The sequence below is a fragment of the Ananas comosus genome, linkage group 22 (genome assembly GCF_001540865.1).
Source record: "Ananas comosus cultivar F153 linkage group 22, ASM154086v1, whole genome shotgun sequence".
Classification (NCBI taxonomy): domain Eukaryota; kingdom Viridiplantae; phylum Streptophyta; class Magnoliopsida; order Poales; family Bromeliaceae; genus Ananas; species Ananas comosus.
The window spans coordinates 6,296,694-6,322,015 of record NC_033642.1 but is presented as its reverse complement, the minus strand read 5'-3'; the positions used below and the strand labels follow the sequence as shown (position 1 = coordinate 6,322,015).

General features: G+C 35.4%; 1 protein-coding gene across 1 annotated transcript; it reads left to right on the top strand.

Annotated features, from left to right (window-relative positions):
* On the top strand, positions 7,457 to 22,826 carry LOC109727567 (probable prolyl 4-hydroxylase 7). The gene is made up of 6 exons (XM_020257712.1): positions 7,457 to 7,564; positions 20,089 to 20,193; positions 21,271 to 21,328; positions 21,414 to 21,583; positions 21,679 to 21,736; positions 22,639 to 22,826. Exons 1-6 carry the CDS (start codon positions 7,457 to 7,459, stop codon positions 22,824 to 22,826), a joined length of 687 nt encoding a protein of 228 aa, XP_020113301.1.

Here is a 25,322-nt window from a genome sequence, read left to right as displayed (position 1 = left end):
GATAAGAGGCGTTTTCTCGTTTAACGGCGTAAAGATATCCAAATCAATTGAATTTTTGTTAGAAAATTCTTTAAACTATTTAAAACAAGATCTATACTCTTGATCTTGATTACAAAACTCCTATCATCATTTTTTAAAGAATATTCATTTTCAGCTATTCATTTTTCTGTTCACTTGATGGATAAAAGAATAATATCGAAAGTGCGTGAAATTTGATTTCTAGCTAGTTTAAATGATTTAGATCATATTTAACGGAGCCGATCGTCAATTTGGAAGCTCTATCATCGAAAACAAATTGGTAGTAAAACGACTTGTTTACTATCGATAGTATTCTAGCTCAACTATATATATATATATATAGGGCAGGGCTGCTGTGCTCTCAGGAGCACAGAGCCTTCCGTGCTCCTGAGCCGTTTTCGATAATGGGACTCCCAATCGACGATCGGCTCCGCTATACTTGATCTAGCATATTTGAAATATCTAGAAAATAAATTTTGCGATTTTACGATATTGTTTACTTAGTGATCGAAATGGTTCAAAATCAACGGTTGAAATAAAAATCTCATAAAAAATGGTGATATAGTACTAAATTTTCGATCAGAGATATTGAACTTGTTGTAAATAGTATAAAGAATTTGCTATCAGAATTTCATCTTATTTGGATATTTCCACGCCGTTAAACTTGAAACGGCAGATATCGACCATTAACAATTGTTGATTTTGAATCTTTCAATCACTAAGTAAACGATATCGAAAAATCGCAAAATTTATTTTTTTACATACTTCAAATATACTAGATCAAATGTAGCGGAGCCGATCGTCAATTCGAGAATCCCATCATCGAAAATGGTTCAGGAGCACGGAGGGCTCTGTGCTCCTGCTCTTGAGAGCACACATGTCCTTCTCTTCTTCTTCTCTCTCTCTCTCTCTCTCTCTCTCCCTCTTATATATATATATATATATGAAAATAATATATATATATAGCTAGAGAGTGAAGAGCGAGGCGAGAGAGAGGGAGGATAACCCATTGTGAGATACATCGAGGTCGAAGATAGCCTGGGGAGATGGAGGTGTCGAGGAGAGAGAGGGACGAGTCCAAGTGACAGAGAGAGTAGAGAGAGAGATACTAGGCTTGGAATACTACAATAGTACTAATACTTGATGCTATTAGGTTTTCGTCCTGCTCCTAGAGCAACAATAAGTCCTTCTCTCTCTCTCGACTTCTCATCTCTTTAAATATATATATATATATATAATATATTATATAATATATAGTATAAGAGAGAGGAGAGAGACAGAGAGAGAGAGAGCAGAGGGGAGAACTAGCTGGAATACGTATCATAGCACTAATGACTTCGATGCTATAAGTTCTCACCTATTGGATTAAAATATGTACGGTTAAGATGATGTGGGGCCCTAGTTTGAGTGTGGTTAGTTGAATAGTATAACTTGAACGGATGATATATATATATAGTAATAATATATATATATATATATATAATATATATATATATATATATATATATATATATATATATATAAATTAAATTAAGTGGAATACTAGTCAATAGCCACCAATATTTGGTGCCTGCTATTAGGATTCGGCCTTTTGGATGGAAAAAATATACGTTTAGGATATGCTGGGCCTTCTAGGTTGAGAAAAGTTATTGGTTTAATAGTATAATATAATGGGTAAAAATAGTCAAAGGGTTTAAATCTAACGATGAAAAAATTGATAGCACCAAAAGCTTGGTGCTATCGATAGTATCCCAGTCGGACTCTCTCTCTCTTTCTTTCTCTCTCTCTCTCTCTCTATATATATATGTATATATATACAATATTTATCTGAATTACAGATTAAAAAAATAGACTAACTAATCTTTTAAAATTTTAATTTTGCTATCTAATTTTTTAATTTGTTTGATTTGAAATATTTTGTTTACCTTTACAGATTAAGTTATATAATTTATTTTATATAATTTTCTCAGCTATAAATTCTTTGAAGTAAGTAATTAGCTTTAATTTTACAGTCAAAATACCATTGACTGACTCAAATCAAATAAATTGAAAGATTGGATAGTAAAATATGAATTTTGAAAGGCTGAATAGCAAATTCAAAATAACCTATTGTTTAATACAAATGTTATGTTAATATTGCCTTCTTTGTTGTTTTATTGCTAGGAAACCTGTCACGCCCCGAGACCTGCCTATTTGGTCGGATTCGGGCCCGCTAACAGACCGCCGAACGGACAGAGTTTTTCCTGTACGTTCTAGGCGTTGCAATCAATACAATTCGCAAGGTTCCAACCAGGAACAGATTTCAAGCAAACATTGCATAAGGAAGTATCAAAAAAATAAAACAACTAAATTATTACAAGCATTCACTCACTTGCATTTTACACTACATTTTTTTTATACATTCGACTTCCAAATACAACCAAGATTATTACAAGTTTGTTTCTTTCACTCTATATCCCTAGTTAGACCGACTTGGGGTACCGCTATCTCTGGTCTCGGTGGTAGGGCGCTATCTACGGAGTTACGCCCTTTCCTCACACCGCTCGCGTGTGAACCTGTAATCCCCAAAACAACGTGGGGTGAGAACTATTGTCCATAGTTTTCGGTGGGTATGGCCACCCAAGGGAAGAGCTCGACCCACCAGGTCCGAAGAAGGCACTGCAACATGTTAGTTCAACAATATCCACAGATATATATTTTTCATCAAATAAGTTACGCAACTAATATTTATCATGTTCATGCCTCACAATATGCAACCATGCAATCATGCAACTCAATATGCAATGAGGTAAGTAGATCTACTAATTCTACTTTCTGTTTCGCTATCCACAGCTCACCAATTGACATCTAAGGTTTCCTCTATCTTAGATTCATGTCATTTACAATTCTGCTCATAAGGTTTCATCTACCTTTATCAAGCTATCCACTCGACTCGGTCTTGAGTCAATCATCCGCGGAATACCGCGTAAAGCCATGTTTGTGATGAAGGACGTCTCACATGCACCTCCGCCTTAAATCCACTCAACTGGAATACCGAATCCACTCTACTGGGATTCAATTACAATTCATATGCTTGTTACCCAATCTCACTGGTAACCCGAAGGTTACGCCCCGACTTACATCTCAAATCCCATAGGTGAGGAGCTTCCGCTGCTTCATTCCACCCGAGACCACCTGCAGGACAACTACTTCTGCCCCTAGTGTGACAACTCCGGAGTGCACTGCTTGTGTGGAGCTATCACCCCAAGCTCAAAACAGACTATGTGAGTATGATCGAATCCTCATCAACTGAGGATACCCTGTCAACTAGGGCTAATAGCGACTCGAGGACTCAACTATCCCAATATGCATATTCAAATGTCTCAACTACACTAAGTTCATGTGTCATTTGACCATGACTTGGGAAAATTCATCTATCCCTAGGCTCATGTCATAGTGTTTCTACTACACTAGTCCAAATGCCACTCGATCTACTTGATATTCTACTTGTCCACATCGAGTATTATAGCTTTCAAGTTCTTGTTTTCCAATATCGAATTCTCCAATCCACTAAGAGTTTATCGACCCAAGTTCAACATGCACATATATCTACTAGCATCTCATGATATGTCAACATGCACATATGTCATCTAGCATCTCATGATATGTCAACATGCATACATATATCCTCTAGCATGATCCAAAATATGCCAACATGCATTTCATCTAGCATTTCTACCATGTGTCAGCATACATATGTTTTTGTCATCCGATGGTAGTCCAGCATCTCATGCATTCATATAACATCATCTTCATGCATTCATCTAGCATTTAATTCATGCATTCATCTAGCAATTAACTACCATTATATGCATCAATAAAAAACAACACTTCACTTCGACATGGAAGTGAGTTAATATCTTCGGTGAGCACAACCCACCTCGTAACGCTCTCCGATTGCTTATAGTCACTTGCAATCGGCCTCCCGCGGCCCTCGTTGTCCGGTTCGGCTCGAACTCACAAACGATGACCAACCACACGTCGATCCGCGACTTAGGATCTTCAAGGGCCCTTCTCTAACCTCCAATTAGAGAACAAAAGGGTTTAATTAGATCAAAACCAACATTAGCCCCAAAATCCCATTCTAAACCCTAGCATGCATACAATCTCCAAATAATCCAAATTTCATGGAGAAAACATGCTAGAACTACTCTAGATACCACTAGAACAATAAGCATAAAGGATTTAACCAAATCCTAAACACTTACCAAATTGCGAACGCCGAGACGAAAGCACGCCGCTCAATCGGGCGCACGAAGACTCGAACCGTCGCCCCACACGCGTTCTCAAACCCCTTCTCCTCCAAAACCCAAAGTTTAGGAGAGAGATCTAGAGAGATGGGGGAGAGATCTAGAGAGAGGAGAGAGTCTCTCTCTCTAACTCCATAGGTATGTGTGTGGTGCTTTTGGGCTGAGGGAGGAAGAAGACCAAGAGCCCCTTTTTAAAAGCTAATCCCCCACAATTACAATCAGCCCCCTACTGTTTCTGGGCAGTTTTCGGGCTCAGGGTCCGGACCTTGGCTAGAGGGTCCGGACCCCGTAGGTCCAGAAATTCTACATTTTTAAGGACTTAGCCAAATTTTGAGCAATTCCAGCCTTTGGTCCGTTTTAGCTCCTGGGGCCTCCGATTCATCTCTAATCGTACCGAGACCTCCAAAATATATTTTCGAGCGCGTTTAAACCATCTTTTCATCCACGCCTTGCCGAATTTCGGCCAAGGTCCAATCATAGCTTTTCGGGTTCCGTTTTCGCGCCCGACGTGTACCGAAAACACCCGAATGCTCCCGAACTTCACCGGAACCGTTCCAATAGCTTTCCAAACCAATATACACCGTAACTTCATAATTATAGAAGTTCGGTATGCTACAAAACCAGAACAAAAAAGAGCTTCTCAAATGTTCCTGGAAAGAGCATTGAACATAAAAGAGTTTTGGTACTCGTAGCTGCAGCTACAATAAAATTAAAGATGCATGCAGTTAGAAATTGTGTATTTACTTGGCCAATTTCGCATAAAAATTTTGACAAATTTTGCATTTTTTACAAAAATAGATCATTTTTTTGGATTTTACATGGTAGGTCTGTGTCACGCCCCGGATTATCACGTTTTTCCGGGCATACCAACAGACCCGCCGTATATATAGAAATTTTTCGTGTATACGAAACGATAGCTGTACCTGTAAGCAAGTTATAGCTACAACCAAGAGTATAGAGCTGTTAGAACTAAAACATATATAAAACATAAAAGATTTACTGTACATACAACATCAACAACATCACCTCGCTCCAGCGAGTGTACAAAACATAAAGTATGTACATGAATACAACTCACTACCTCAGACGGGTACTCCGGTAGCACGGCGACCAAGACTGGTAGGGATCAAGCTCGCGACTCCCTTACCACGGTCAGAATCAGTAACAGCAGCAGTCACAGACGAAGGCTTTGCAAAAAGGTGGCAACAACAGGGTGTGAGAACTACTGCAAAACAGACTAGTTCTTAGTGGGTACTGTCACCAACCTCAACGGCCCACCCACTAAGTTTACAGTAAGGTAAGCAAAGGATAATAAGAAAAGCTGGAAAGAACTCTACAGCTACATGCCACTATCGCTAGCCAACACAGGCCATCTGTAGACATAAACATGCATCACTAGATACCACTGACCCAATTTCACACGGGCTGCCCAAACGGACCCACCCTGCCTGTAACCAAGCTACACCATACACCACCCACGGGGGTGGCCAGTCCAAGTAAGCGGTCCAAACAGGACGGTTGCGACATCAACACAAGTCAAAGCCTCACTCCGGAGCGGCACTTGTGGACGCGACCCAACCGAATATGCAAGCGTGTCTCTGCCGAGCGCAAACAGGCTCATACAAACTATAGTCAATGCAAATGGGTCAAACTGGTCTAAGAACCAAAGCTCATGTGCCCTTGGCACAATCTGATGCAAGATATAGAAATCTGGGTCCACCATCCGTCCCGACAGCACCCGACTGTATAACACAGTCTAACTCTACTGTAAAAACATACTCGGCTCCTCAGCTTGAGTGTAATCTCAACCTGCACTAGTCTGGGTATCCACCTCACCCTAACAGCGGTGATACAAAAGAACAACAGCCCCTAAAGCTATTTCGGTTACTTTTCGAAAAGTGACAGTGTAGATTTAGCGAGTTTTCTCCTAAGTCAATTTCAAATTTAGCATATAAATTTGTCTAAATTACTAGATCATGCTCCAAAACTCAGATTTCATAAAACATGTAATTTTTGAATTTGAGCTACTAACATGATAACCAAAACAAGAACCACATGCTGACAACTCTACGACTTAGGAGGAAAGCCGACGATTTCGATAAACATCAACCCACCTCGAACGTCCGTTCAACGTCGGCTAGAAGTCGAAGGAAGAACCCCGTGCTAGCTCGACCTCAAGCAGCTCAACCGGAACCGGCCACAGCACACGAGCAATCCTCCAAGACGACGAAAAGGAAGATTCAGCTCGTACCTCTAATGGCTCCACCGGGACTACCCACGCGCTCGAACGACCCTCCTACGATCAAATCCAACTAGCTAGGGAGAGGGAAGAAGAAGAGAAGCTAATAGCCTTAGCCTTCTCCAACCTTTCTATACATATAAATAGGCTGAGGGTCGGTTGGAATGAACTACACATCAAAAGGACGAAACTACCCCTTACCAACTCATTTTTCCACCTGGAGTATCGGTACTCAGCTTGAATATTGGTACTCGACCCTCAATCCGCAATCTGTCGCGCCGGGTACCGGTACCAGCCGATGCAGTACCGGTACTCGAGCTCGATACCGGTACTCAACAACAGGTACCGGTACTTAGCATCACGCTGCGCAAACCCGAGAGCATCCAGTTCAAAAATCCCACTGGGGTACCGGTACTCCTCTCACGTACCGGTACTCAACACTGAAATCCTGCACTTTGCAGATTTCAGTGTCAGCTCTCCACTCTCGCACTGCGCCAAGTCCGTTTTACGTCCAATTCGCGTCAAAACAACTCCGATTTGTCTTGACACCCACCAAACGTGTCGACAAGCCACAGATGCTGAAGTCACATAGGCAGCCCAACACCAAGGACACTAAAGTCTGGATTTTAAATAAACTGACTAAAATATCATTATTGCTCTGCTTCTCTCTTTTATCTTCTCTCTTTCTCGTTCATTTTTTCCATCTCTTTGCAGCTCCCTCATTTTCGTTGTCGCTTTCTCCTTTTCACCTTTCGCTTCCTCTCCCTCTTCCTACTTATCCACCGCCTCCAACTCAATGTCGCGTTCCTCTCTCCTACCTCACCCACAGATCCACCAGTGCTGGCGGTGATGACCTTGGCTCAAATATGACACAAATCACGGAGGCAAGGCTGCGGCGGAGGGCGTGGCCATGGATGGCCATGATGACGAGAGTTCTGCAAGATTTGAGGACGACGGGAAAGCAGAGTTCGTCCGAGCAGTGGTGACTACTATGCAAGAGGGTGATGCAGAGGGCACGGTAGCAAAAAATGATGCAGAGGGTGAAAAAAAAAGGAAAGAAAAAAGAAAAAACATATATAATTTTCTTCTCCTAGGAAGGCCACCATGCACAGCAACCATCGTAGAGAAGGCCAAGAAGTAGAGAAAGAGGAAGAAAAAGAAGAAGAAGAAGAAGAAGAAGAAGAAGAAGAAGAAGAATAAGTTATACTGTTTAAGACAAAGTTGCATTATTTGAGGTTAAGTTGCACCATTTAAAACTATTTAAGACTAAGTTTGCATCGCATAAAATAAAAGTTGCACTGTTTGAGACTAAGTTGCTATGTTTGAGACTTAAGTTGCATTGTTTGAGAAGTTACAATTTAGTCTCAAATAGTTTTAAATAGTACAATTTAAGTATCAAATAGTGCAGCTTAATCTTAAACAGTACAACATTTAATTTATATATATAATATAATTTAGTCTTAAATAGTTATGACGGTGCAACTGAGCCTCAAAAAGTGTAACTTCTTTTTTTCTTCTTCTTCTTTCTTCTCTATTTTTTGACCTTTTCTATAACGGTCATGGCATATGATGGCCTTCTAGAAGAATATATATATATATATAAATTCTTTTTTAATTCTTTCCACTATTTTTTTTTCGTTACTGTGCTCCCTCCTTCTCCCTCTACTATAGTAGCCGCCCGTCCCGACGTGCTCTTCCACCACATCCTTCTCAATCTTATGGCACTCTCCTTGTTGTTGGCTTGCTACTGTCCATGGCTATGCTCTCCGCCGCAGCCTTAGCTCCCACGATTTATGCCATATCCGAGCCCCCATTAACACTGCAAAAGAATTAAGTTATAGGGACACATTTTTGGGACACTTTTGTATAAATGTCCTATTTATGTCAAAATTTTTTTAAAAAATCTATTAAGGTCTAAATATAAAGTTCAATCCAACCAAAAATAAAAAGTTCCTCTACTCAACCAACTCCACCCAGCCCACCCGGCCCGATTACAAATTGAAAAGGAAAAAAAAAATTGATCACCATCTCTCCGTCTCCTCCTCTACTGCCCCAGCCGACAAGGTAGGTTTCCGGCGACTGGAGTTCGGCCGCGAGGATCTCGCAGGAACCGTAGAGGGCTACGATCTCCACGTGTCCCTCCGTCACAGGTCGCTGGATGAGTGAGTGCCAAACATCGAGGCGGCCCCACATATAGCGACCCCACATATATATAGCAACACTTTTAAAAAATATCGGTAATTTAGTCAGCAGCATTTTTTATTTTACCTGTATTGACATTTAAAAGTGTCGCTACACCATTTTTTTTGTAGTGTGCTGCCATTAGTGTCGGCAAGGGTGTGGGTAAGTTCGGAGAGGTTGTGATGTCGACAACAGTAAAAGAGGATGAGGGAGAGAAAGCGGGAGGAGAAAAGAGGCAAGGACGACAAGAAGGAGAGAGACAAAAAGGGAGGAGAAAAACAAATAAAAGAGGAAAAAAAGGAGAGATTAATAAGGATATTTTGATCAATTTACTAAAAACCTAGATTTTATCTACAAAATTAAAAAAAAAACTAATCTATTTTGCAATAACGCAAAACTGGTAAATTTTTTATGCAAATTGACCTACTTACTTTCGCATTAAATCCATTTGGTAATATATATGTAAAGTGTTTAAGGTTTGATGTTTCATTTGCAGATTCTGTTATTGTATGTGAAGCATGATGAAATCACCCTAAGAAGAAAAAATAAAAGATATTATCTTTTATTTAAAGGAAGAGTAGATCAATAAGGCTACCAATCGGATTGAATTCTCAGTCTAATTCTTGTATTTTCAGTTGCATCCGATTTGGCCGTAGGTCAAACTATAGCAATTAGACCTTGGTTTATAGCTCCAACTGCAGCATTTAACTACAAATACGGCAAACTAACAATTTTTTGATTTACCAACAATTTCATTTATGTTGTAGCTTCTAATGCAGCTAAGCAAATAGCCTCTAAGTGAGTGACAAGTATATATCAATTAAATAGGTCTAGACATAATGAATTAATTAATTAAGATGGATGTTTTTGGTGCGAATGGGCAATATATATATAGCTTGAATTAAAACCCTAATTTACACATGTGATAGCTCTCTTTTGATCCAAAGACTCTCTCTCCTCCCTATAAGTGGGATCCAGTAAATACTTGGTCACCAATATATACTCTTTTTAAGTATATATGAGCTTAATATATTTATTTATTTAAGTATTAATTTTGACTGTGTAGAACTTCAACAACAGGGACTTGGTGTCATGATTTTGCCACAGATGACGTATATATATCTTTATCCTACCTAACCCACGCAATACCTAGTACACGTGTGCAAATATTAAAGCAGGAGTCGTAAACAATATATATATATATATATATATATATATATATATATATATATATATATATATATATATATATATATATATCTGTGATAAAAAAAGAGCCACTTAATATTATATATACATCGATTTAGACATGCTTTGCCGCAGATAATATAGACGTCCATGACGTAGGCTGTAAACGCAGCCGAACTCGAGCAAGCTGGAGGCCCGCTCGAGTGCTGGCTCGTCGTCTCAAGGTCGGCTCGCGTTCGACTGCGAGCTGGTGCCGAGCTGCGAAAACTCTGGCTGCGTGTATCGGCTCGAAACTTAATCGAGCCGGCCTGCCGTGTTCGCTCATTAGGCTCGATATATCGTCGAAGTTCGCTGCTTCGGCGGGCCGGCCGAATGTCGCCGTGAAGTTTGTTGGGGCTGGGGCTGTGCAAACGGCCGAAGAATCGCTGCGGCTGCTTGTGCGCCTTTGTTATATCTGTCAAGGTACAATCGGCGATTAAGGAGTAGAATAGAGGTCTTAGTAATAAAATAGTAAAGTGCAAATAAACAGAGGAATGGGGGATTAGCTTTTCCATGTTGATGCCAGTGACTTAGCAGGACCTTCGAACACCTTCATCTCAGAGCAAAGATAGGCAAGAGAAGCATGCGAGGGAGAGAGGGAGGAAGACTAGTGAAGCACAAGTGAATTTGGCGAGCACAGATATTTTGAGGAGTCCTTGCGGATTCAGTTGCCGAGTAATTAATCCAATACCATTATGGTCATATGAAGAGACACCCTCAGATCTAAAGGCCCAAAAACAGGACGGACGAACCCAGCTGCTCAGAAGTTGAAAGTTGGGGCCTAAAAATTAAATAATAAAAATATATATTATATATAATTATTTATTTATATATAAAAATATAAATTAAATAAATTATATAAATATAAAATATATATATTCGAGCTGTTATCGAGCCGAACACGAGCGAGCTGACCCCAGCTCGTGTTCAGCTTGTTTACTAAACGAGCGAGCCGATCTCGAGCGCATTTCGAGCCGAACACGAGCTGGCTCCCGAACAGCATGCTGGATTGCTACCCCTACCATTACGTACTCTTTTCATTTTCTTATTTCCTTTTGAGGGTATGCATGACGTTAGTCCTACTTGTTCGGCATATTCGATAAAAAGCTCCTCAAATGTGTTCCCAGTAGTAATTAATCCATATTTTCTCGTTAAACAAAGAAGCGTGTATGTCTTATTATGCGACAGAGCCAGAGAGCCACGAGAATTAAGTTAGGAGGGTCTGCTTATGGCAGACCCTTGGGAGTTTTGGTATCTTCGGATCAAAATACCCTCCCCAAACCCTCCCCAACAATCAAAATTTTGACTGGGAAGTTATTTACTTTTGTCCAAAAAATATTTAAAATATTTAAAAAATTTTAATATATTATCATTTTATAATTTTTTTTTAAAATTTTGGACCTTTTTCGCTAATATATTATTTTTTTAAAATAGTATTTTAATTTTAACTTTTTAAAATCTTATATATTTTTAAATAAAATTAATAACTAAAAAAAGAGCTGGCACGAAGCGCGGCTCTACCCGAGCCGGCACGCCGTGATTGGCAGGACCGGATGTCCAAGAACTTTGGGGCCGAGCCGTGCCGAGTTGGCCCCAGGCCCGTTTCGATCCTGCTGAATGTGGGCCGTGCCTGCCCGGCATATCCCACATTACAACCCTTGTAAGCTAGAGGTGAAATCTATTCAGATATTCTAAATATTTGATGGAATTTGATCAAAACTAATTTGGAAGTCAAAACAGCTTGCTATTCAAGTAGATTCTGATTAATTTGAACTCAAATTTGGTATGAAAATGAAAATTTTCCTATTTCCAAATTTGAATCTAATAATTCTTCAGTTTTGTATGATTTTCCTTCGGTTTTCAAATATAATTTAGATTCACATTTTTACTGCTTTGCTAGTATTGGATTAGAGCTTGCTTAGTACAAAATTAGTGGGGCTGTCAATTCGGCTCGTTATTCGTGAGCTAGCTCTTGATTGATTCAAAATTAGCTTGAACTGGGGTTCGCACATTTAAATAAGCCGATTATGAGCTCACCTTTTCAACTCGAAAAATGAATGAGCTGGACATGAGCTAATTCCAACGTGCTCGTGTTTGGCTCGACATAACTTGAAAACAAACAAACAAATAAAGATTACCGTCTAAGCCAGGTCTAGCCCCAATTTCCTCGACGGTCTTCCCTTTTCATGACAAAAACAATCCCAGAAAGGCAGAAAATTCACTTTCTCCACAGCCTGCTGGAATGCGATGGGCTGCAGTCACCATCGTTTACCGTCCCGGCCCAGGACCGGCCCATTATAAATGTCTAGCAGACTTGATATTATTCAGCAAGATAATTTAATTAATTAAAATGTATGAAGACCTGTCAACTGTAGGTCTTTTGTAATTATGCCCTTAATTTTTTTTTTTAGGTTGAAATGTAGAATACTCGCTATAAATATCTGTTTTTGTACTCTACCTCCCTCTCTTTTGAAAATTTCTGTTTCGTCTCCTCGAAATTGAAAATTATTGTACTTACCCCGCACCGTTATTATTTCATCACTGATCCATACATACATTGTATGGTTCCACTAGATAACTACTGATATACCTATCTTATCCTTAAAAATAAGCAAAAAAATTAATTAATAAATAGTAGGACTTTTTTTTTATAAAGTTACCTAATTTGCGAGGAAACAAGAAAATTTTATGCATTTTCATCATTTATAATGGTATAATGGGTATCTCAGTAAGTTATTCAATTATATTATGCAATTTATACACAGAATCATATTGATGGAATTATATCGGTGTTAGGTTAAGTGCTATAACTTTAAATTTTAAGTGGCAAAATAGAGATTTTTTTTTTTTTTAAAAAAAGAGGAATAAAATGTAAAAGCAGATGTTTATAAGGAGCTTTCTGTATTTTAGCCTTTTTTGTTGACACAAACTCATTTATTTATTTTTAAATTTTAATTATTTAAGTCAATCTGGTTAAAGATTTTATTAAGATTAATGGTTTCTTTAGTTATTACTTATTAGTTGTGGACTATTAGAAAATCCACACTTCCATCAATTGAAAAGCAGTTATTAAAAAGGTGTGAAGCTATCAAAATCTTTATTCAACATCTAAAATAATATAAATCAAAATAATGAAAGTTGAGGTGTTTGTAGTGAAATTAAGTTCAAGGGTTCAAAATGGTGTGTAGTCGAGGGATTTCTATGTAGGGAACAAGAGTTACACAATCGAAACGAACATCGAAAAGCTCAATCTTTAACCATCTAAGCATAGAGGGCATAACTCACCTCTTGTGATGAAATCACTTCTCAAGCTTCCAAAGAGAACAAGAACCTTTCCAACCCAACCTAGAGGAAAGTTTTAAACCCATCAATTAGGTCTCCAAGCCTTCAAATCAAAAATCCCCAAAAAATAAACCCTAAGTCTCATTTCTAGGGTTTTATATGGTAAAACCTACCAAAACATGGATCAAAGGTTAGAATCAAGGTACTAACCTCTCTAGATGCTCCAAAACAAGCTCCAAATCTTCTAGGGTTGAAGATTGATCCTCTATCAAGCTCCTAGCCCAAGCTCCAAGCCTCCAAAGGTGAGCAAAGGGAGAGGAAGATGTTCTAAAGCCTCAAGATCTTGCTCTCCTCCAACTCCTTCTCCTTCTTCTCCTTTTTCTTCTCTCTCTAGAGTGAAAGTGAGGGAGTGAGAGAGTGGAAATGGCCTTAAGGACCTTAGAAGCAACAAAATCTATATAAGTCCCTCAAATATCCAACCTATACACTGCCCGGGTCTGGGCAGTTTTCGGACTGAGGGACCGGTCTCCCCGACCTGGAACCGGTCTCTCAGCCTGCCCTGAAAATCCAACGTTCGGGAACCGGTCTCTCCCAGCATCGGACCGGTCTCTCCCTGCGTAATCGCGCTCGGGGACCGCTCTCACCAGCCAGGGACCGGTTGCCTCAAGTCCTACCGCAGCACTGTTCTGAGGGGACCGATCTCTTCTATCAGGGACCGGTCCCCGAGAGTGAAAACTCTCAGGACTTGCCCAAAACTCCAGAGATCGAACTTTTAGGTCGGAATACCATCTACTTATGCCTAAATATAAAGCCCAATCCAACCAAAAATAAAAGATTACTCTACTCAACCCACCACACCCAGTCCATTTGACCCGATTACAAACAGAAAAGAAAAAAAAAAGAAAAATCAATTACCATCTTTTCTTCTCTCTTCACTCAATCTACTGAAATTCTAGACGAAGAGCCTTTCCTGTTGTCCTCCTCCGCCACCGCAGCCAACGAGATAGAGTTTCGACGGTTGCTAAATGCTTAAATAAGTGTTGATAAATTAGTAGCACTCTTTTAGGTTATAGCTACACTCTTTAACTGTCACTATATACCTAGCGACCCCACATATAGCAACACTTTTTAAAAGTGTCGGTAATTTTAGCTAGCAGCACTTTTTTGACATGTACCTATATTTAAAAGTGTCGCTATAGACCGTTTTTGTTGTAGTGTTTGTCGGTGAAATGGGCATATTTTACATATATTTTGTGTGTTTTTTTTCTTACTGATTTCTATATATTTTGTGTGCATTTTTTAAAGTTGTTTTTCATCTCTCTTTGATGCTTACACACATAGTTGGGTTATTGCGGCTCACCAATATAAATGATTCTTTTTTGTCTCTTTGATGCTTATGCTTATAATTCCTCCAATGATTATTAAAGTATCTGTTGATTATTAAAATTCTAGACATTTTCCAATATCTGTTTAATTATTGTAACATACATATATCGTCTAATTTGGGAAAAAAAAATGAATTAAAAACTTCTGAAAAATGTACAACCATTTATGTAATAAAAATTAAGGAATTCTATTGATAAAGTACAGTTTATATTTACTCATAGAAAAGTGGAGGATGGGTTAAATTTATTGAATTAGACCGTACCTTCTATGATAATAAACTACTAGAGAAAAAAATGAAAAAACTTCTGTTTGGTTAGAGGATAGGGATAGGAATAGGCTCTTATCTCCCTTTTATACCCAAACGCTCATGTTTTACCCGAGAATAGTAGTTCTCGGTTATCCCCACCAATACCTCCATTTTCTATATAAAACTATCTAAAATTGTTCTTATCCCCGGGAACAACCTAATTTTCATCCAAATATTATTTTTCTTATCCCCATACTTGTACCTATCCCTGTAATAGCTAGTTCTTGCTTATACCCGAACCAAACGGTAATTATAAAGAATGTACAACCGCTTACGTAATAAAAATTAAGGAATTTTGCATAATTTACTTCAGTTATGAACTCTAATAATCATTTATTATTACTATTCCTTTTACTTTGATAATATGTTTTCTTAATCACTCTACTCTTCTTCTGCTTCCACTTTTGATATTTGATATAATTACATATTTTATTGTCATTCCATCTTATATTTGCACAATTATGTGTAAGCACAAAGAACGGTGCCATTAAATTGATCCTAAATATATACATCTCTAAGTTAAAAATATTATAAAAGTATCTCACTAATAAGATTATTATTAACTGTATATATATGTTTGCCTTTTTCATAATTACACGTTTTATTGCCATTCCATCAATTTATATTTCTTTTCAAATTTTAACTACATTAATACTCGAATTTCGAGTTGTTTTTTTCTTTTTTACTTTTTTTGTTTATTTCTACCTAATCCCGACAGTTAATATTTAGAGTAGTATTATTTTTACTATTCTTCAACTTTTATAATCTATCGAAATTGTCTGCAGTAAAGCGCGGGTTCTTCACTCGTTATAAATAATAGTGTGATATTATGTAACGTAGATAATTAATTTCTCATTGAAAAATAACACTACATATAATCTTACCCTTTTAATATGCTCAATTCATATTTTTGAGTTAGTTTATATATGTCTTTTTTGTCTACTCCAGTTTATTATTGTTTTTTAATTGGTTCTGATGTTATTCTTTAATAAATAAAATTGTCAATTAAAAGTAAAAATACAATATATTTTTTGTGAATATGTTCATTACTTTACTTTCTTTAAATTCATATGATTTGTTTTATTTACTATGTGTATACTTTAATTTGTTCCAGTTAATTAATTTAAAAAAAAGCCCCTTAATTTAATAAGCATACAACGGCATTTACAATATTTTAAAGGTGAATTTTGGCTTAATTAAAAAGGCACTAATGATAGATAAAAGGCAAAGTGAAAATTCTGGTAAATTTTTTTAAAAAGTTGTCACCAATGTTCGGCATCTTTTGGTAATTTTTTTTAGAGAGTTATTTTTTATATTGACAGTTTTAGGGGGCTAAAATTGATAATTTCAGAGAGGCTTCTATGTAATTGAGGATTAGATGAGGGGTACATATGAAATTATTCCTAGAATAAAACTAAATCATTAACACCCTGATTGGGATCCTCCAAATCGCTGATTTAGATAAATTGTAAATCATATAATATAATCTATTAAACTATAATTTGAGTGCTCAAACATCTTGTTTGGTGCATCTCTTTTATTTATTTAAAAAGCTTGTAACATTTAATAGATGAGAGTGTAATCAAATGTTTAAAATTGCACATTATATTCAATCTTTTAGCCATTTTCTCTTCAAAATAAGATAAATCATCTGATAGTTAAATTATTCTATCTTACAAAAAAATAAATGTCATGACCTCTCCAGAAGCAAAAAACAGAGACTTTTTGTTTTTATAAGTGAGTACATTGTAGTTGGAAAACTTATTCCGACATCTAAATTGGGTCTCACTCTCTATTTGCAAAAACAACCGTTATTCTCTTAAAAGCTTAAGCTGATAAACAACGATATTTAAATATTTTTATATCTAATACGGCCCTAGACTTTTCGCAAGATCCACGACGTGGAGTTGAATTAAATGGAAGAAAACTAATAATGGTAGAACTTAAAAGTCCGACACGACTCGAACTCAGGACTTCCCACTCTGATACCATGTTAAATACTACAAATTCTAAGATCTAACTTCTTAATGACTCAGGTGATTATTAATTAATTACTTAACAATAAAAGAGAATATAAGTTGACGATGGAATTCAAGTTCAATTGATCCATTCATTCTAAAGAAAAGTAACTCATTAATTCGCGGTTAAACATACATACATACTCGCCCAAATAGAGAGGAAACTGATGTATTCAGGAGTTTCTTAGCACTAATTAATGCACTCTCTAAATATGTTTAACTCCAAAATGTCCTTGAATTTATAGATTAATAATTTGCTCTTCCTTTCCTTGGTTAATTTCCTCCTCGATCTATTTGCTTTAGACAAAGATGGGCACTGGATCTCGTGCTCTCCCCTTCACGCTCTCCCTCACAAATTTCTTTATATTCCTCTCAATCCAGTTAAGTTTTCTTAAAGTTGATATTTCGCATGATCTTATTCGTAATGTTTGCATGCTTAATTAATTAGTTTGTAAAATTGGAGCCGTTATTCTCAGACTTGTAACGGGTGCAAGAGAAGATCAGTACATCATTGATCCGAGTAGAGTCACCCAAATCTCATGGCGTCCGAGGTACGTTTGATTTTTTTTTTTTTTTTTTCCAATAGAAAAACTAGGGTTGGATACATGCATGGCCCCCTTCTTCTTTTTATTTTTTTTTTTTTTTTTTATAACTTTTTTTACTTTTTTTTTCTTGGAAAGGTTTTTAATCTTTAATTTATGTCAGCTATTTGATCTCTTATTAAGTAATACACTAGTGCATTTGAATTGGGCTCTTTTTTACACTTTCAAAAAAAAAGCTTAAAGAACTAATCTGCAAGTTATAAGATGAGCTAGTTGCAATTATATTATTGGCTCCAAACCCTAACCCTATTTTTTTTTAACTTCGGTCGCTAATCCGTTTTTTTTTTAACTACTAGATCCTTAATCTGTATATTTTGTTTTAATTAGGTCCCAACTATCCAAATTTTGTTAATTTTGATGAAGTAGGCTGTCTCAGGCATTGCGCACGTACATTGATTAGAGTCACTGTAATCAATTTCAGTCCCCAACTTTTTAAAATTTTTGGAAGAAATTTGGTGGCACATCCAGCACGATGCTAAGACGTCATGTGCTCCAAAAGAGAAAATAGGAGGTATCATGTGTGAGAATGAGATGGTCGTAGACATGAACGATGATACGGAGGGTAGTAAGATTAGACATGATACAAAAGGTGCGCATTTCGGAGAAGTGGTGAGGGACTAAAATAAAAATAAAAAAAAAAAATTTGGGTACAGGTTACGGATCAAAAGTGCAATTAATTCTCAAGTTAAGAATCCGACTGCCAAAAAGTAAACAAATCAGATAGTTTGAGAACAAAGTTTTAAAAAGAGAAAATCAGATAAAGGTTGGGGACCAACCGTGCAATTAACCCTAACAAGATATTATGAAGTTCTCATGGTTAAGCTTTCAAGCTATAGTTAGACATGTTAGGACCAAAGTCGAAAAATCTTAATTTGTCAGGCAAAAAACCACAAAAAAGAAATGATAAATAAAAAATAAAATAAGGCTAAAATATAGAAAATTCTATTATAAATATCTGCTTTTTCACTTTCTTTTTCCGACTTTTAAAAATATACATTTTGCCCCTTAAATTTCAGAAATATTTTTGGGAGGGTACGACGTTAATGAAGAGGGCATCTTTAGTATAAATTATATGAAATTGATAGAATAATTATGGAACCCTGACGGAGGGAGGTTAAATGCAACAATCTGAAATATTGATGGATAAAATATAGGTTTTTGGAAGTTAGAAAGAAAAAATAAAAAAAAAACAGATATTTATAAGAAAGTTTACTGTCATTTAGCCATAAAATAAAGCACATAATTTTTTTTTAACAGTTTAGCCACTAATTACGTTTATAATTGTATGTGTAACTTGAGATGGTTTGGTTCACTCTTATTTTCCCGGGAACCTTTTATTAATTTATATTTATTAATTTTCTAATATTTTTTTACATACTTTTTAATTAATTTTCTAATGTTTTGGTGACTAGGATTTTCTTGTACAAAGGATTTCTCCCCGAAGAGGAATGCAACCATTTAATCTCATTGGTAGAGGATCTTATTTTTCTACTCTTAAATCTCATTTGATAATAATAATGGATATGAAGTGTTGTGAAGAGCTAAAAACAATTAATATATAGTTCCATAGGTAACAAATATGTGATAATACTTTAATTTCCATTTGAACATATTGTTCTAAGAGGGAAAAGAAAAATGAACAAATTTTTTTTTTTCAAGATTATGTGGAACATTTTGGCGCCGTTTGGTATTGAGAGATATTTAATGTTATTGGACCAAAAGTAGAAATGTAGGCCCATCAGATTCGGGGCGAATTTTTTTAAACCCGAATTTGAACCCAAAATCCAAACTCAATAGATTTTGAAAATTTATATCCAAATTTGAACCTGACCAAAAATTCAAAACCCGAGTTCTAATCCGAACCGAAAACTCAAACAAAAAATAATTATTTCTCTTTATCATATTTCAAAACATATTGTACTAAAATATAAAAATCTAAGTATAACATCAAGCATTCATATATATTATTATTATACAACATAAAATTAATTCGAGATTGGGTCGAGTTTGGTTTGGTTTCGGATTGGGGTCATGTAAGAACGAAATCCATACTTGTCAGATTTTTATTTTTTTTATATTCCTATGCGAAATTATATTTGTTTAGCATCAGATAAATCGCCCCCCATGTTCGGATTCTAATTCAGATAAAATTTCATATATCTGTATCTATTAACGTCCCTAACCAAAAAAAGTTCAGCCCAAAAAAAAAAAAAAAAAAAAAAAAAATACAAACATACAGAGAGCATAAATTATACCATAACCAAATTGTTGTGATCTAGACATCGTGATATTTTTTTTTTTTACGAAAACAAAGAAAATATTTTCCCATCACATTTTTTTCACCGTAACTAATGCACTCCATCCATAATTCCAAACCCTTCAACAGATAATGGAATTGGGACTGATTTCTCATATACAAGCCTCTAATTACAAAAGGGTGTGTGAGAATTTAACTCTTTAAACACTTATAAGTGGATAACAAATAAATTTTGTCAAAGGATTTTTTTTTTATCATTTCATATAACATTTTTAAAAGCAGACCCATGGGAAGCTAAAGAGGTCGAGAATAGTTGCTAATGCTACTGGACTGACAATTCCAAGCAACAAGAGAACAAGTTCCGGCATGTTTCTACGCCCAGGTCAGGTAAAAAAAAAAAAAAAAAAAAAAAAAAAAAAAAAAAAAAAAAAAAAAAAAAAAAGAAGCCTATTTTTGATATCTTTTCATAAACCAGTTATATAAGTGCACGTACAAATACACGCCATAATTATTTTAAAAGTTATTTCTATTAAAAATTTAACTTTTAAAAACTGCATTGTTATATCCTAACTCAAATTTAAATAGTCGTTGGCGACAATAATTATATAGTTTATATCTTTTTATATAATTCATGATTTTGTTGAATAATGAAAATTTAGTATTTATATTAGCCAATATTTTGGATAGATAAAATCATGTTCTTAAGCTTCCCTTTTAGTCATATAGAAAAAGTTTTGTTGATCCAATCTTTCATTTAGCCTAAGGTAGAATTTGGTTATCAAATTACTTACTAATTTATTTAGACATGAAGTTTGGCTTTGATTTTTATTTTCTTTTTCCTGATAGTTTAAAATGTAACAATAAGCCTTGAATTTTGTTCTGTGTAATAATTACGCGCTTATTATAATACCACTGAGAAAGAAAAAAAAAAGAAGATAAACTTCAATTTACTTCGCTTAGAGTTAGCATATTTTTATTTTGCCATTGTGCAGGTCAAAAAGATGCACTTAACTGCAGTATTGTTTAGCATATTTTTACTTTATTATCCTGCAGTTTGATATATTATACTAAATTATCTCATAGTTTTGTTTTTTATTTTACTATAAAGATCTATAGTTAAACAGGATATCATCTTCTGGTTGTTTTTTTTTATTTTTTTATTTTTTTTGACTTCGCTATTCTATTTGACGGCAGATTTTATAAAATCACAGAAGAGTTAAGCGCAACTTTTCGAAACATAGGATAGCCAAATAAAAATATGTTGTACTGCAGGGGGCATATTGAAGTTTACCCAGAAGAAAATGATACATGAAGTTCAAATCCAATTCAAACTTTAGGATGAAATTAAAATCTACACCGAGCTCCAATTAGATACTAGTAATAGAAAAATTGTCAGATTAAACTGAAGTTAACAAATATTTTTTTAATGCAATTTTTTTTAAAAAATTGTTTGGTTCCTTTCAGGATGAGATAGTTCAAAGAATCGAACAGAGAATTGCTGCTTGGACATACCTTCCTGAAGGTGAACTTCTATCGTTCGCAAACTCAGTCTTATCTTTCTGTCTTTCGCTCATTGATACAACCATTATTATTTTTGCATATACTAGAGAACGGTGAACGTATACAAATACTCCGTTATAAAAAGGGGGAAAAGTTCGACGTGCACAACGATTATTTCTCTTTTGCTGTTAACTTAAGACAGGGTAATAGGATTGCTACTGTCTTAATGTACTTATCTGATGTTGAAAAGGGTGGTGAAACTTTCTTTCCAAAAGTGGTAAGCAAAGTGCATGGATCTTCAATTCTCTATAATTAAGTTCAGGGTGCAATTTAGAGTACTTTAATTTACTTCATATATTTTATATATCGCAGGGACCTTTGCAGAAAAAGGATGATTCCTGGTCCTTTTGTGCATCAACGGTTTTGGCAGGTGATCTTAATTGAAATGATAATAAGCCAACCTTATCTATGAGAAAATAATCGACTGAATTACTATTTAATTATTCGGTAATGTCACAGTTAAAATTTCATGTTCTAAGATGTGCATCGTTGAATAAATAGTCGTGGCACCCCAACTTTAATTCCGGAGGTCACCCATTCTGGGACGACTCTAGTTTTAACACGCTTAACTCTCTCAACCTTTCGGGTCTAACCACAGTCTAAAGAGCAATACTACATATACACTCTAAAGTGAGGTGTATATTTTATTCCCTCTTCATCCAAGATACATCATTCATTGCTTTTGCATGTCTCATAGCATTTGTGATTTGCCATGTAAATTAGGAAAGTTTCATGTTTAGTCCTAAAACTATGAGCCGCCTTTCACTTTGGTTCTCAAACTTTAGCTTGCTTTAATTTTTGGTTAAAATTTTTAAAATTGTTGTAATCAAGTTGTACAACTCAATTTACCTAACTAAATATTAATGCGTCGTTAATATGAAAGTGATATAGTAGCATTGTAATTGATGATACAATGATAATTAAGATGTTACATCACTTTCACATCAGCGACGTATCAATCTTTAATCAACTAAATTGGATTTTTTTGACCTGATTGCAAGATTTTGAAAAGTTCAAATCAGAACATATAATAAACTAAAGTTTAAGTATCAAGGTGTCATATAGTGCAGCTCATATTTTGAGTACCAAACGTGCAATTTAGTCAGAAACATAAACTACTACACAAAAAATGACACTAAAATATTTGACATCCCTAAAAAAAGATGCCAGCATTACTCCATTAAAGTGAGAAACTTAATAATTGTCTTCTAAGATTAGTTATTCTAAAAGAAAATTAAAGCTGCAATATGACTTGATTATTTAATTTTGCAGTGAAACCCAAGAAAGGAGATGCTTTGCTGTTCTTTAATCTCAAGCCTAATGGTGGTATAGATGAATTTAGCAGGCATGGAAGCTGTCCTGTCATAGAAGGGGTGAAGTGGACCGCGACGAGATGGATTCATGTGATTCCCTACAACAACAATATCACGCTTGGTTCAAACAATCATTATGTATATTGAAGCTAAGTTAATTTTATCAACATAGAAGTGCTGCATCAATAGTGTTTCTAGTGGAATTCCCATAAATCAGTCAATGTAAACAGTTTGATGAACTCCAATCATAATTTTTTTCCCTAATTTTAACCTAGTTATTTTAGATAAGATATATTGATAGAAACAATTATATATGAGATCAGAAAAAGGTATTTGTAAGTAGTAAAATTTGAGTTGATTCAAATGTTTATATCTCTTGTGAGAGATAAAGCATTCTCAAAATGTTTATATACTATTGATTGGTGAAGGCATAAATGAAAAAACTTATTGTGTTTGATATATATATATATATATATATATAGAGAGAGAGAGAGAGAGAGAGAGAGAGAGTTGAGCTATGATACTTTTACAAGTATCACCTCCATGGTGCTATTAGGTTTTTAGCCATTAGATCTACTTCTTGATTACTAATAGTTCTTGAATCAAACACTATTCCACTTTCCTCCATGGTACTTGTAAAAGTATTCTAGCTCCACTATATATACGCCCTATATATAATCTAACGTATAATTACAGTATTATATAGGTATATAGCTAGACTACTATATCCTATGTGACGGCTCACTGATGCTCTGGACCAGCACGAGCCCTTCCGTGCTCCAGGTATTTTTGATATTGCGACTTTCAAATCGTGACACGTTCCGTTAAACTTGATTTAGAGATTTTGAAGACTAGAAAATAAATTTATGATTTTATCGCTATCATGCGCATTGCCTAGTAATCCGAAGGGCACTACCAAAAAAATCACTATTCTAATGGCCGATCGCGTAAGCCCGTTGGGCAAGTTTAACGTAAGAAATATCCAAATCACGTGAAATTTGATAAAAAAATTCTTTTACATACTAAAACAAGATCAATTATCGTTTGAGTCTAAAATTTTAATGTCATATTAGTCACCTTGTAAAGATTTTTTATTTTTCAGGCCCGTTGATTTTGAGCGCCCTTAATTCACTAGGCAAAGATAGCCCGAAATTGCAAAGAGGGTTATTTGGCGTAGGGTACTATCAAATGAACTCTAGGAGAGTGCATAATTTAGCACGAGCCCGATGCTAGCCGATTCAGAAAGTCGGCAACAGTCAAAAACGACGACTGAAAAGGGCACGGGAAAGGCTCCGGCTCAGGAGGAAGCGCATAGTAGCCTCACTATATACGATACTATACCTATAAGTATATATCGAGATAGAGAGAGAGAGAGAAGAGAAGCACGAGATGATGAGAGAGAGACGAGAGAGAGAGAGAGTTTTGCTAGAATACTATCGGTAGTAAACGGCTCGGTTTACTACCGATTTGTTTTCGATGATAGAGCTTCCAAATTGATGATCGGCACCGTTAAACATGATCTAAACTATTTAAACTATCTGGAAATCAAATTTCACATATTTTTTGATATTGTTCTCTTGTCCATCAAGTGAATAGAAAAATGAATGGCTGGAAATGAATATCCTTCAAAAAGTGATGATATAATTTTTATGTTTGAGATCTAGAGTCTAGATATTATTTTAAATAGTTTAAAGAATTTTTTAACAAAAATTTAGTTGATTTGAACTCTTCTATACCGTTAAATGAGTAAACGCACTATATCGGCCATTAAAATTATAAATTTTGTAACCCTTTGATTGTTCAGTTAGTGATGCAAAAATATCATGAAATTTGATTTCTAATAAATGGTCTAGATCATGTTCAACGGTGCCGATCGTCGATTTGGAAGCTCTATCATCAAAAACAAATCGGTAGTAAACCGAACAGTTTACCACTGATAGTAGCCCAGTCAAGCTCTCTCTCTCTCTCTCTATATATATATATATATAGAGCTAGGCTGGTATATTATCGGTAGCACAGAGCCCTCCGTATTACCAAGTTGTTTTCAATGATATAACTTCCAAATCGACGATCGGCTTCGTTAAATTTGATCTATACCATTGAAAGCATTTGGAAACTAAATTTTATAATTTTTCGACATCATTTACCTATCAAACGAGTAGTTTAAAAATGAATGTCTGAAAATAAAAATCTCATAAAAAATGATGAGAAAATATTTGAATTTAAGATCAGAGGTATTTATTTTACTCTAAATAGTGAAAATAATTTTCTATAAAAGTTTCATCAGATTTGGATTGTTTTACATCTGGTAAATTCACAAACGCATTAGATCCACCATTAAAATTGTCAATTTTGAGACCTTTTGATCACTAGCCAAATGATGTTTTAAAATTATGAAATTTAGTTTCCAAATACTTTTAATAGTGTAGATCAAGTCTAACGGAGCCGATCGTTGATTTGAAAGCTGCATAATTGAAAACAACTTGGTAGCACGGAAGCCTCCATGCTACCGATAGTATATCAGCCTATATATATATATATATATATATATATATATATATATATATATATATATCAAAGATTATTTTCTAAAAAAATATTGTAACCTTTAAAGTTTTTATTTCATAAAAATCCCTGTTGACT

Excerpts from the sequence above, each read along its gene's own strand:
- LOC109727567 (XM_020257712.1), top strand. The coding sequence starts at position 7,457 with ATGGATGGCCATGATGACGAGAGTTCTGCAAGATTTGAGGACGACGGG. Across the intron at positions 20,194-21,270 it reads TGTTTCTACGCCCAGGTCAG|GATGAGATAGTTCAAAGAAT; the intron begins GTAAAAAAAAAA and ends GGTTCCTTTCAG. Across the intron at positions 21,584-21,678 it reads AAACTTTCTTTCCAAAAGTG|GGACCTTTGCAGAAAAAGGA; the intron begins GTAAGCAAAGTG and ends TATATATCGCAG.